The 13,211-nt window shown below is 41.9% G+C and overlaps 1 protein-coding gene across 3 annotated transcripts in view; it reads left to right on the forward strand.

Moving 5' to 3' along the window:
* PPP1R42 (protein phosphatase 1 regulatory subunit 42) overlaps positions 1 to 13,211 on the forward strand; it is a 107,783-nt gene that overhangs the window by 34,711 nt on the left and 59,861 nt on the right. For all 3 annotated transcript variants that reach the window (XM_033935138.1, XM_033935140.1, XM_033935139.1), the window contains exons 4-5: positions 2,302 to 2,440; positions 11,517 to 11,633. In XM_033935138.1, the coding sequence (XP_033791029.1) occupies positions 2,302 to 2,440; positions 11,517 to 11,633 (256 nt within the window). The remainder of the gene's footprint in view (positions 1 to 2,301; positions 2,441 to 11,516; positions 11,634 to 13,211) is intronic.

The raw sequence follows: 13,211 nt of genomic DNA on the forward strand, positions 1-13,211 counted from the left end.
GGATCGCCGGCCAGCTGTAGCGAACCTTGCAAGCTGCTCTCCACCTCGATAGCACATTCCCTCTGATGCGATTCCATATGTCAAAGGAGGGGCAAGATTGCATCAGAGAGAACGTACTACTGAGGTGGAGAGCGGCCTGCAAGGTTCACTACAGCCGTCCAGCAATCCTCAGCAGGCTGCTTTGAAGAGGAGGGCAGACGTGAACAAAAAGCAGCAGCGGCGGCAGCGGTTTGTGGTGGTGGGCCAGAAGAGACCAGGAAGCCGGGATGGAGGGAGGGTAAGAACGACGGTTTGGGAGCAGGGATTAGGGAGCAGGGAAGAAGTGCTGCTGGACAGGGGGGAGATAAAATGAAGGGAGAAGGGCTGGTGCTGGACAGGGGGAGCAGGGAAAGGGTGCTGCTGAACAGGGGGGAGGTAAAAGGAAGGGAGAAGGGCTACTGCTGGACAGGGGGAGCAGTGAAGGGGTGATGCTGGACAGGTATTGATGGATGGGGGAGCAGGAAAGAGGTGCTGCTGGATGGGGAAGGTAAAACGAAGGGAGAAGGGCTGCTGCTGGACAGGGTGGAGCAGTGAAGGGGTGCTGCTGGACATGGGGGAGGTAAAAGGAAGAAAGAAGAGCTACTGCTGGACAGGGGGAGCAGGCAAAGGGTGGTGGTGGACAGCCAAGGAAAGAGAGACAGAAAGAAAGACAGAGGCCAAAGAGAGAGAGAGAAAGAAAGAAAGACAGACACACACACACATCTATTCTAGCACCCGTTAATGTAACGGGCTTAAAGACTAATAAAGAATAATCTATTGTTATAACTCATTGGGATAATACTTGAGCTCCATAAATGTTTCTGTTTGGCATGATTGTTTCGTTGTTTTGATTGTTCAATGGCAATGTTTAACATGTTTGTTATAATTTCAGCAAGAAACAACAATAAAAGTGACCAATTGGTGCTCAATTTCTTTATTAGTAATAGACTCGATATGATCGCGTTTCGGTTAGCAGTAAACGCTGTCTTCTCAAGCAGTGGTGTTTCTCATGGTTCAATGTCAACTCAATGAACGCAAAGAGTGTGAATTTGTATATATAATCTACCGTGATTTAATTACAAGACTCCTGAGGCAGGCCCGTTTGGGGATTAGAAATCAGAAGGAGCCGTATGTGCTGGCACAGATATGCATAGATGGGGAGAGGGACTTTGGGGTGATTGTGTCTGAAGATCTAAAGGCAAAGAAACAGTGTGACAAGGCGGTGGCTGTTGCCAGAAGGATGCTAGGCTGTATAGAGAGAGGTGTAACCAGTAAAAGAAAGAAAGTGTTGATGCCCCTGTACAGGTTGTTGGTGAGACCCCACTTGGAGTATTGTGTTCAATTTTGGAGACCGTATCTGGCAAAGGACATAAGAAGACTTGAAGCGGTCCAGAGAAACATGATGAAAATGGTAGGTTTGCACCAAAAGACATATGAGGAGAGACTGGAAGCTCTGAATATGAATATCCTGCATGCTGCTCACGGCGCTAAAAACTTCTAACAAACTTTAGTAAAAGTCGCTACCTCCTCCCACCTGACATACCACGTCGTCAGTCCAAGATGCTGGAGGGAGGAAAATGGAGCACGCTCACTCCTACCAGTCGGGCGTCTGTTACAGTGGTGACCGACAAGCACCAGGGCCAATGAGGAAGAGTGCCGACCTCAGCCATTCACACAACCTCTTGCCGTGGGAAGGAATGGCAGGCCAAATCTTAGCCCAGATCGAGGGCCAAATTTAATCACCCCACGGGCCAAATTTGGCCCACGGGCCAGAGTTTGACATATCTGATCTAGATGGATTAGTTGTCCTCCTTTCTAATTTTCTACCACTTTGGTACATTCTTATACTTAACTAAAAATCAGCTCCTACTTATCTCCCAAACCCTTTATCCCTATATATGTCCAAAGCATGCTTATTTACATAATATTGAGCATTCTATGCAGATTAGGACATCTGTCTCCATTTATTACACTGAAATAATATCTGTCCTCACCAATAGCTTTCCTTGAGCAAACATACTCATAATATACTTCAAGTAATGGAACAACTTACTCCCCATCCAAAACATCTTACAAGATGGATGCTTATGAGTCAGAACTCTGACATTAGAATGGAAATGTTGTGATCCCACACTCATCACATAAATTATCAAAAGCTATAATTGCTTGGGTTTCTTTTCCTGTGTCATTATTAATGTAGCAATAATTCAGTAATATGTTAAAGCTGCTGTTGGACATTTGAGCCTTGTTGCACTCATATCTTGTATGCATTATGCTTCTCAGGTATCTGAGTGGTAATTATATCACAGTCATAGAAGGATTGGAAGGGTTAGAAGTACTTCGAGAATTACATGTTGATAGTCAGCGGCTTCCCTCTGGAGAGAAGCTACTGTTTGATCCAAGGACTCTTCAATCCCTGGCAGTAAGTACAGCTTTGAGTTTCTCTGACAGGAAATTCAATAACTCTTATGTACTGTTAAAATCACTGGAGAGGATAGTGTCTATTTTTAAGCAATTCAAGGTAATATTCTAAATGTGCTTACTATGAAACATGATTGATTTTCTCAGAACATAAATCAATTGCAGCTTTGTAACATACCTAAAGTATTTAGCCACTTCTCTTTATGTTACACTGGTAAATAATTGTGTATTCTCATTCCCAGTGATGCCTGTTTGCATTTTTTAAATGTGCAGTAGGACACTATTCTAATCAACAAAGGGAGGGAAAAAGAAATCTTGATGAACTGTTTTGTTGGCTATTAAACACGGTACAGAACAAAATAAAGTATTGGATACACACATTTAATAGTACTGTGAACACTTTCAAATTTGATAAATTGGATCAAATCATTCACTGTGGTTAATAGTTTATAGTTTATTTAAAATTTGATAAAACGCTTTACAATATATTTCAAAGTGTTGTACAATTAAAATAAAAAATAAATAATGGGCAAAGACAATACAAGGACAGACAATACAAGGACAGACATACTAAGGTGGGAAGGAGGAATAAAACAAAAGGGAAGTGTGGAAGAAAATTACAATTAAAAAAAAATTAAAAACAGAGGGAAGAAACAAAGGGAAAGGATAGAGAATAAATTTTTTTTTTAAAATTCTTTATTCATAAAAAAGGCGCGACCGTCAGGTGCTCCGGCTGGAGCGCCAGGTTCAGGAGGATCGTCGCCGCTATGGGGCTCATCCCACCGGAATCAATAGAGCGTTATTATTGGCTTCGCAGTTGTCGTTGCGGGAACTATTACATGATCGGGCAATGAAATCTTTGGCATACTATAAATTTCAACTGTATTTACATGCTAATAAGAGCGGTAAGCTTCTGGCAAATTTGATTCGACGTGCTAAGGGGTTTTCCCCAATTCTCCATCTCCGCCGGGCAGATGGTGGTTTGGTCCACAAAGATGAGGATATGGCGGCGGTGTTTCATCATTATTTCCAGGAGTTGTATGCTGCTCCACCGGTTTCTTCGTTGGCGGGTGATCTTTATTTGGATCAGGTCCCTCATCCGGTGGTGACAGAAGCTCAGAATGCGCGTTTGCAAGCTCCTTTTACAGTTGAAGAGCTATCGCTGGTTCTTGGTAGTTCTCCGCTGCAGAAGGCGGCGGGACCCGATGGCTTTCGCAGTGAATTCTATAGACTTCTACTTGCGGACGTGGCCCCGGTTCTGGTTGATGTGTTTAACACTGCGGTACGCGAGGGGGCTCTTCCGCCTTCTCTTCGGGTTGCTCAGATTGTGGTTCTGCTTAAGCCCGGCAAGGACCCATTACAGGCCTCCTCGTATCGCCCCATATCCCTGTTGAATGCTGAAGCTAAATTCTTTGCTAAATTGTTGGCCAACCGGTTGGCGGGTATTTTGCCCTCTCTGGTGGCGGAGCCTCAAGTTGGGTTCGTCAAAGGACGGTCGTCCACTCGCAATTTACGTACAATATTGACTTCGCTGGAGTGGGTGGAGCGGGAGCAGGTTTCTTCTTTGCTGGTCAGTTTTGATGCCCATAAGGCCTTTGATAGGGTTTTGTGGGATTTTTTGTTTTGTACTCTTCAACATTATGGTATGGGAGGTTTCTTTAGTGATGCGGTGGCTGCATTATATCATGATCCGCTGGCTAGGGTGCTGGTTAATGGAGTTTCTTCGGCGGTGTTTCCAATTCAGCGGGGTACTAGACAGGGTTGCCCCTTGTCTCCTCTTCTTTTCGTACTCACCTTGGATCCCTTAATTCGCGAAATCTCTGCTAATCCGGCGGTTCGGGGTGTTTCTCTTGGCGGCCGAGAGTTTAAGATTTCGGCGTTTGCAGACGATTTGTTGGTTCATTTGACCTCCCCGTGGGACTCCTTTCCTGCTCTTATGTCGCTTTTTACGGAGTATGGCGATTTTTCGGGCTTCCAATTGAATTATGATAAATCTTTGGCATTAGCTACGGCCGAGGCGGTGCGCTTGGAGTGGCCGGGGCAGTTTCCTTTACGGTGGGCGGATGGTGTATTCAAATATTTGGGAGTGCAACTCACGAGCAGTGTGGGACGGTTATATCGTGCTAATGTAGATGTTTTGTTGGCCGCTACGGAGGGTTGTTTTGCAAAGTGGATGTCTTTACCTCTCTCTTTTTATGGAAGGGTTCAGTTGTATAAGATGGTTATTTTTCCCCGCTGGTTGTATGTACTCCAGTTGCTGCCTCTTTGTCTGCGTCGTAGCGATCTTCAACGGCTTCATAGGCAGCTGACCCGATTCCTCTGGCAGGGCAAGAAGTCTCAGATATCGATCTCTTATCTGTTCGGCTCGGGAGGGGTCGGGGGTGCGGGGCTCCCGGATATTGGCCTCTATAATCTGGCTTGCTTGTTGCGATTTTTGGGTGACTGGTACTTACAGAGTGATGACTATCTTTTTCGGGACTTTGAACATGCTCTTTTCTCTCCTTGGCACTTGTTTTCGCTGTCTCAGTTACCTGTTCGCCTCTTGCCTCCCGCGTTCCGTTCTAGTTTCATCCTTAGGTCGTGGCGTTTTTCGTGGAAGGCATTGGTAGGGTTACTGGGGGGGGACCATCAAGTTTCGGATCAGTTGTCTATACGGGGGAATCCGCAGTTTCTGCCTGGCTGTGATAACTCGGTCTTTGTGCGATGGACTGGAGAAGGGTTTCTTCTTCTTGAGCATTTATTGGATGTGGAAGGGGCGATGAGACCTTGGGGAGATTTTCCCATGCTTCATTCTTTGGGTGTGGGAGGTCTGTTTGCGTACCGGCAAATTCATCATTATGTGGGATCCTTGGCGCGCCCGGGCTTACGGTTCCGATTGGGTAACCAATTTCGTCAATTTTTTGCCCAATTTTATGCTTGTGGCTTGACGGTGTCTGCGTTGCATGGGGCTTTGCGGAGGCTTACTCCTCAGAAGTCTTATACGGCTCTGGAGAGCCGCTGGGGTAGAGATCTGGGCATACCTGGTGAGTCCCTGAACTTTCCTTCCCTTATTGGTCGTATCTCTTCTATTTCTATTAGTGCAGAACTGAGGGAATGCCAATTTCGAGTGGTGTATAGAGCGTATTTTTCCCAAGAGCGGGTCCACAAGGTTGGGGGCATTTCTTCTCCAATCTGCCCTAAGTGTACACTGGGTTGCAACTCCTTTTTTCATGCATTTTGGGGATGCCCTCGAGTGAAAGTCTTTTGGAGAGCCGTACTCCGCTTTTTGGAGCGGCTGGTTGGTCATGCTATTCCGATGTCTCCGGTAGGCTTGCTTTTGGATAGATATGAATCTTTGCGAGTGCCTGCTCGGAGACATCGGTTGCTGATCCGGAAGGGTGCTGTTATAGGAAAGAAGATCATTCTTAGCGTTTGGACGCAAGATATAGCGCCTGCTTACTGGGCTTGGAGGAATCGTTTTCATAATTTGATGCTCTTGGAGCAGCGCCATGCTCGATTATCTGTCCGGCGGACGAAGATTTTCCTGCAGACCTGGGACCCCTACATTTCCTCGCTTTCCCCTAGGGCCAGAAGTCTGGTCTTGAATTCACTCTGTTGTTGATACCTTATGCTCTCAGCTGTTTTCCCCGGGTTGGTGGGTGGATGTTTGAGAGAGTGTGAAAGGTAGGTATGAGTGGTTGGACGTATGTGGAGTTCAGGGGGTAGGGTGGGATTACACATTGTGGGTGGGAGGATGGGAATTGGATCTCTTGTTTTGTTTGATCTGTGCTGAGCGGCATAAGCAAACAGCTTGCTCAGCATAATCCTTTCTTGCTGGGGGGTTTTGGGTATGGAATGGGTCTCATGGTGTGGGTTTGGGTTGGGGTGGGGGTTTGGGATTTGGAGTGGGTGGGGATTGGGGGATTCTTTGGTTGGGGTGAAAATGTGTTTGATGGTACATTTGATGTTCGCGACCTTGTTGTATGGTCGTGTTGTCTTGTGTGTTTATTGATGGTGTGCCAATAAAACATGATTTATACTAAAATTCTTTATTCATTTTTAAACTTTCATCAAGTGTACAAAAATTCATAATAAACAATTAATCTGAGCACTTGAACATCTTATCATTATAACCTATAAATACAAATGTAACCCTCTCCCCACCCTCCCTCAAAGCCCATTATTCATTATAAGATCATATACTTGAAACCCACCCCCCACCCAATACTAAATGGTGTATAATTAATAGAAAAATGGCATTCAATCATGACAAAAAGATGTTAATGGCTCCCATATTTTAATAAAATTATTATAATTTCCATTCTGTACTGCTAATGATTTTAAAATAATTTTAAAAGTGATAAGAAAATAAAGGTGAATTAAGATTGTATACAGTACATCAAAATTGAATCAGATAAATTAGTCATATGCTTCTAATGAATTAGACTAATAGGTCTGTGTAGTTTTTATTGGAATCCTCTTTAATTAGCCAGTGCTGTGGAGTAGTTTGTACTGTAATTTGTGGTGTAGTATTTTTTTATTAACAGTATATCAATCAATTATTTTTTTTATTAACAACATAATCATTATATTGCAGTGATAGGATGGATTGAAATGGTGGAGGCATAACATTATTTGTTTCTATGTTTCTATTTGGAATAGGCATGTGGGATCTCTCGGAGAGAGAAAGAGATAATGGTTACGGCGGATGGGCAGACTAGATGGGCCATTTGGCCTTTATCTGCCATCATGTTTCTATGAATCAAATAAACTAAAAATTTTACAGGAACCAAAGCACACTTTGGGTAGAAATTCCACATGTAAAAGGGAAAAGGATTTTATTTATTTAAAAATTTATATACTGCATAGAACTTTGTGGTTAACATGTTGGTTACATACATAATATACTGTTCACCCTTTAGTCGCATGTAGGGAAAAAGAACCCGATGTTCACTTACAAAATGGGGGGATCACCGCTAGGGGTGAGTAACCTTGAAAGAGACCTGGGAGTGATGGTAGACACATCATTGAAGGCGTCAGCACAGTGCGCCACAGCCTCAAGGAAGGCGAACAGAATGTTGGGCATCATTAAGAAGGGTATCACGACCAGGACGAAGGAAGTAATCCTGCCACTGTATCGTGCAATGGTGCGCCCGCACCTGGAGTACTGTGTCCAGTACTGGTCTCCGTACCTCAAGAAGGACATGGCGGTACTTGAGAGAGTCCAGAGAAGAGCAACTAAGCTAATAAAGGGTATGGAAGACCTCTCATATACTGACAGACTGAAGAAGTTGGGGCTTTTCTCCCTGGAAAAGTGGAGACTTAGAGGAGACATGATAGAAACCTTCAAGATCATGAAGGGCATAGAAAGAGTGGACAGGGACAGATTTTTCAAATTACGGGGAACCACAAGCACAAGGGGGCACTCGGAGAAATTGAAAGGGGAAAGGTTTAGAACAAACACCAGAAAGTTCTTTTTCACTCAGAGGGTGGTGGATACATGGAACGCGCTACCGGAGGATGTGATAAGCAGAAGCACACTACAGGGCTTCAAAGAGGGTCTGGACAGGTACCTGGAGGACAAAGGGATTGAGGGGTACAGATAGGAGTAGAGGTAAGTAATAGGGATAGAATTAGAGGATTAGAGGCAGTTACAAAATTAGTCATGGACACTGTTCAGGCAATTAGGCCTGATGGGCCGCCGCGGGAGTGGACTGCTGGGCAGGATGGACCTTTGGTCTGACTCAGCAGAGGCAACTTCTTATGTTCTTATGGACAATGGCAAACATCTTATCAATTAAACATTCAGCAATAAAACTGTAAAAAGGATAGCGATAGGAATATACTACCATCCACTTGGCCATGATGAAAAGACAGATGCTGAAATATTTTCGTAAATTAGGAGGCTTACAAATGGGTAACACTATAATAATGGGTGATTTCAATTAACATTATATTGACTGGGTAAATGTAACAAAGCATGCTAGGGAGGTAAAATTCCTTATTTGCTTTATGGAGCAACTGGTTTAGGAACTGACAAGAGGTGCATCAATTCTAGAGCTAGTCCTTAGTGGAGTGCATGATTTGGTGCAAGAGGTAATGATGATGGGGTCACTTGATAAAAGTGATTATAACATAATCAGATTTAATACAAGGGCTGGTTGAAAAATAATGAGACTGCCTTTGTTTCTCTTTCCAAGAATTAGATGTGACAACGTTGTGCTGGTTCTTGTGAAGCTCATACATCGATGTTTCTGAACCTGCAGTTGGCTGCCGTAGTCTTCATTGTTGGGTCAAAGTGAGAGAAAGAACTATGTGTGCTTTATCATGGCAGATGAAGAAGATGTGTCTGTGAGAGCACGTCAGAGGGGTATGAATTTAGTGTTAAACTTTGAAAGAACTACAATGAAACTCTTGAAATATTATGGCAAGCATAGGGTGGTGAAACAATTAGTCGTGCTACAGTATTTCAGTGATGGAAGCACTTCAAAGAAGGTAACACGAGTGAATGATGAAGCGCGTTCTGGGAGGCCATCCACCATGATTATGGATGTGAACATTACCAAAGCTACAGAGATGTTGCAAAATGACAGAGGGCTAACTTTACATGAATCTTCAGCTTCACTTGGCATCTCATTTGAAAGGGTTCAACATAAGAGCTGCCATACTGAGAAAGACCGAAGGTCCATCAAACCCAGTATCCTGTTTCCAACAGTGGCCAACCCAGGTCCCAAGTACCTAGCTAGATCCTAAGTAGCACAACAGATTCTATGCTGCTTATCCTAGGAATAAGCAGTGGATTTCCCCAAGCCATCTCAATAATGGTCTCTTTTAGGAAATTATCCAAACATACTCATATTGTGACAGGGGAACTGAAAATGCGTCACGTGGGCACCCATAAATCTCACAGAAGAGTAGGTACCCAGAAATCTCACAGAAGAGTAGATGCAACAGTAAGTTGCAGTGTGCACGAACACTGTTCAAATTTCAGAGAGGATTCTTGATTTCCTGATATTGATATTTGATTGTGACATATGAAGAATCATGGATTCATCATTATGACCTGGAATCCAAACAACAATCCATAGTATATGGAAACATGCAAATTTGCCTCTGCCCCCAAAAATCCATGTGAGTCCTTTGGCAGGTAAAGTTATGTTTCTTCTGGTCTTTGATGTATACAATATAATCCTACAGCACTAGGTTCCTTGCGAACAGACAGTTAATGGTGGCTACTATGCAAACGTCCTGAAAACCCATTTGCATGGAGCCATGAAGAAAAGACCACATTTGCTGAAAAAGCAGTGATATTTACTCCAAGACAATGCCCAGTTGTATTCTGTTGCATTGGCAGCACTGATTGAAATTGATGGGACAGCACTGGAACACCTTCCATATAGCTCGGACTTAGCATCCTGTGATTTCTGGGCATTCCCAACACTGAAAAATCAGCTGCGGAAAGACATTCTCTTCAAATGATGAAGTGAAAAATGCTATAGCCGCAGCGCTAAAATGGATGTCACAAAACAGTCTACTGCATGTCTTTGAATCATTTTTGAAATGCTGCAAAAAATGTATTGAATGTGAAGGACATTACTGAAAAAGAAAAATGTTCAGATAGTATGAAGTTATTTGATTCTGAATTTAAAAAACACAGTCTCATTACTTTTCAGTCAGTCTTCGTATAATCTCTGGAGTAAGTACACACAGGAAATCCAATACAATTGCATTTAACTTTAAAAAAGGAGACATAACATAAGCCCCAGGTACATTAAATAGATTGTGAGCCTGCCGGGACAGACAGGGAAAAAAGCTTGACTACCTGAATGTAAACCATTTTGAGCTTCCCTGGGAAAACGGTATAGAAAATTGAATAAATAAATAAGGAGATTGGTAAAACAAGAAACTTAGAGGAGCAGCTTCAAAGGTCAAAAATTTACATCATGCAAGGATGTCATTCAAAAATATCATCCTGGAAGACCAGACCAGATATATTTTATGTACTCCTATTAAAAAAGGAGGAAGGAAGACTAAACAGTGGCCAGAGTGGCTAACAAATGAAGTGATGGAAGCTACCATGTTTACCCAAAAATAAAACCTATCCCGAAAATAAGCCCTAGCATAATTTTTAGGGTAGGTCCTAATATAAGCTCTAACCCAAAAATAAGCCCTAGTTAAGATCCTTCCCTCCCATCCCTTTGTGCAGCAGAACCCCACCAACCCGCCCACCATGAGCCTTACATATACCTCAGAAGCCTCACTGCATCACTGAAATTCTTTAACTTCATCCAACTTGTTTGATAATAAATTCAAATAGCATTAACTTAGCAAAAGAATAAAAGTAATTGTTTGCTTCTTTTCTGGCCTACATTTCAGTAAAAAAACTAGATGCAGCTGAGCTGATCATGGCACGGGAATCCCCGATCAGCTGAGCCAGCAGGACTCCCCGAAACCCACCTGCCAGCTCAGCTGATTGGGAGAAAATACCCCTGCCATGATCAGCTGAGCCAGCTGTGGCAGAGAACCCCCTGACACCCACCCCCGAGACCGGCAGGAGGGATGCCTACTCCCTTCTGTCTAACTCCCCCCGACATCCACCCCTAAGATCGGCAAGAGGGATGTCCACTCTCTCCTGCCTGGCACCACCTGACACCCCCATCCCAAGAGGGCTGAAGGAGGCCCAGAAGGGCTGAAGAAGGCTGAAGGGAGGCTCTGGAGGCTATTGTGGACCTGGCAACAGAGCTGGGCCGCAAAGATGTTTGTTGTGGGACGTGCTTGGTTTACAGGCTTGCTATAATTATATTTTACTGGGCTCTCTATAACCTACCTCAATCTGCTTTCTTTAGTGCACAGTTCCAAACCATTAGTTAAATAATCCTGTTGCCATAGCTTACAAAGAATGAGAAATAAAGTTGAGATAAGGGAACAGGAAATATTGGCCTCGAATAATTTTTAGAACATGATGTTTCTAATTGGCTTGCTTGAAGATTTACAGATATTAAGACATTTTAAAAATATGTTGCCATTTGGTTTGTTACTGGAGAAATTTTATGAAACTAAGACAATTTAAAGTTTGGCTTATTTTTTTCTTTCCACAGAAATCCCTCTTGGTGCTGACTATCAGTAATAACAATATTGATGAACTGAGAGAGCTGGCAATTCTGGAAAATTTAACACAGCTTGAAGCAGTGGACAATAAACTCAATTACATAGAGGTATATCTTAGAAAAATGTATTTCTTTTCAACAATTAGCATATTAGATGACAGCAGATAACAGACCTGTATAATCCATCCAATCTGCCCACATATTCATACTTCATTTGTAATACAAATTTAGGTTGAGTGGTTACTGTCAACATGTCATTAAGATATGTCAAATTATTATTAAAATTCTTTATTCCTTTTTAATTCTTACAAGTGTACTTAAAAAATAATACAACAATTTTCACAAAATCACTTGTGATTACAAACACATGTTCTTATAAATATAACAAATAAATATCCCCCCATATTATCAATATTTCCATGACCATATTATACCTGTTTCCCACCCTAACCCAAATATAGACTAATCATGTGCTTAAGACATCTGATCATTAGAGTAAGTAGTCAATGGTCCCCATATTTTATTAAAATTATGAGATTTTCCTTGTTGCAACGCTATCATCTTTTCCATCTTATATATGTGGCAAACTGAATTCCACCAGAATGTATAATTTAATTTAGTATAATCTTTCCAATTTTGAGTAATTTGTTGCATGGCAACCCCTGTCAATATTAATAATAGTTTGTTATTATTTATTCTGAGTAGAATTCTAGAATTTTTGTATTTTTCAGTTTTCTTGTTTTCCATGGAGAATGTTGCGAGTTGTTTAAGTCTTTAATTCGATCCTTGTGTGTTCTTTTCCATTGTTTTCCGTTCTGAACTATCTTTAACCGTCAATATTCTTTAGTATGAACTCATTAATTGTTTTTTTAGATTGTCATAGGTTGCTCCAGTTGATTTATAAATTCCTGTAGTTTTTTTGGATCTGTAAAATTTTGCGTTTTGTTAGCAATGGTAACCTTCATAATCGCCGGGTAGAGGAGCCCAAATCTAGCTCCTAGAGATCTTAGTTGTGGTCTCATGTCTAAAAATTGTTTTCTTCTTGTTGCTGTTTCTTTTGCAAAGTCCGGGACAATGTATATTTTTGAATCTTGGCATTTAAGATTTTTGATTTCCTTGGCTATTTGGCAAATTTCAACTGCTTGTTGATGTCTTAAAAGTTTGAAAATTAAAGTTCTTGGACCTGTTTGAGTGTTATTTCTTTGTGTTGGAATCCTATGAGCTCTTTCAATTTCCAGTTCCGTTTTAAATTTCAGTGGTAGTATTTTAGGTAGAAATTTTTCAAGGAATGCAATCGGATCATTCTTTTCCACTCCTTCAGGTAATCCGATTATTCTTAAATTGTTCCGTCTTTCACGATTCCGGCTGTCTTCAAGATTTTTTTTTATCTCTGTTATTTCTTTCCATATGATTTTGCTGTGATTCATATCTGTATTTAATTGTTCTGTAATATCTTCTAATGTTGAAATTCTATTTTCTGTAATGTCTACTCTTTTAGTTAGGATTGCAGCATCTTCCATTGCTTTTTGTAGTTTTTTGTTACTATCTAAGACAATTTCTTTTATTTGTCTTAGTTCTTCCATAACATCTAGATTTTTTTCTGTTGGTAATGGGATTTTAGAGGGTGTACCTGGCTCAGGTTTCGACCTCTTATTACTTCCCGATGTTCCAGCTCCCAATTCAGCT

This window comes from Geotrypetes seraphini, chromosome 2 (genome assembly GCF_902459505.1).
Source record: "Geotrypetes seraphini chromosome 2, aGeoSer1.1, whole genome shotgun sequence".
NCBI classification, from domain to species: domain Eukaryota; kingdom Metazoa; phylum Chordata; class Amphibia; order Gymnophiona; family Dermophiidae; genus Geotrypetes; species Geotrypetes seraphini.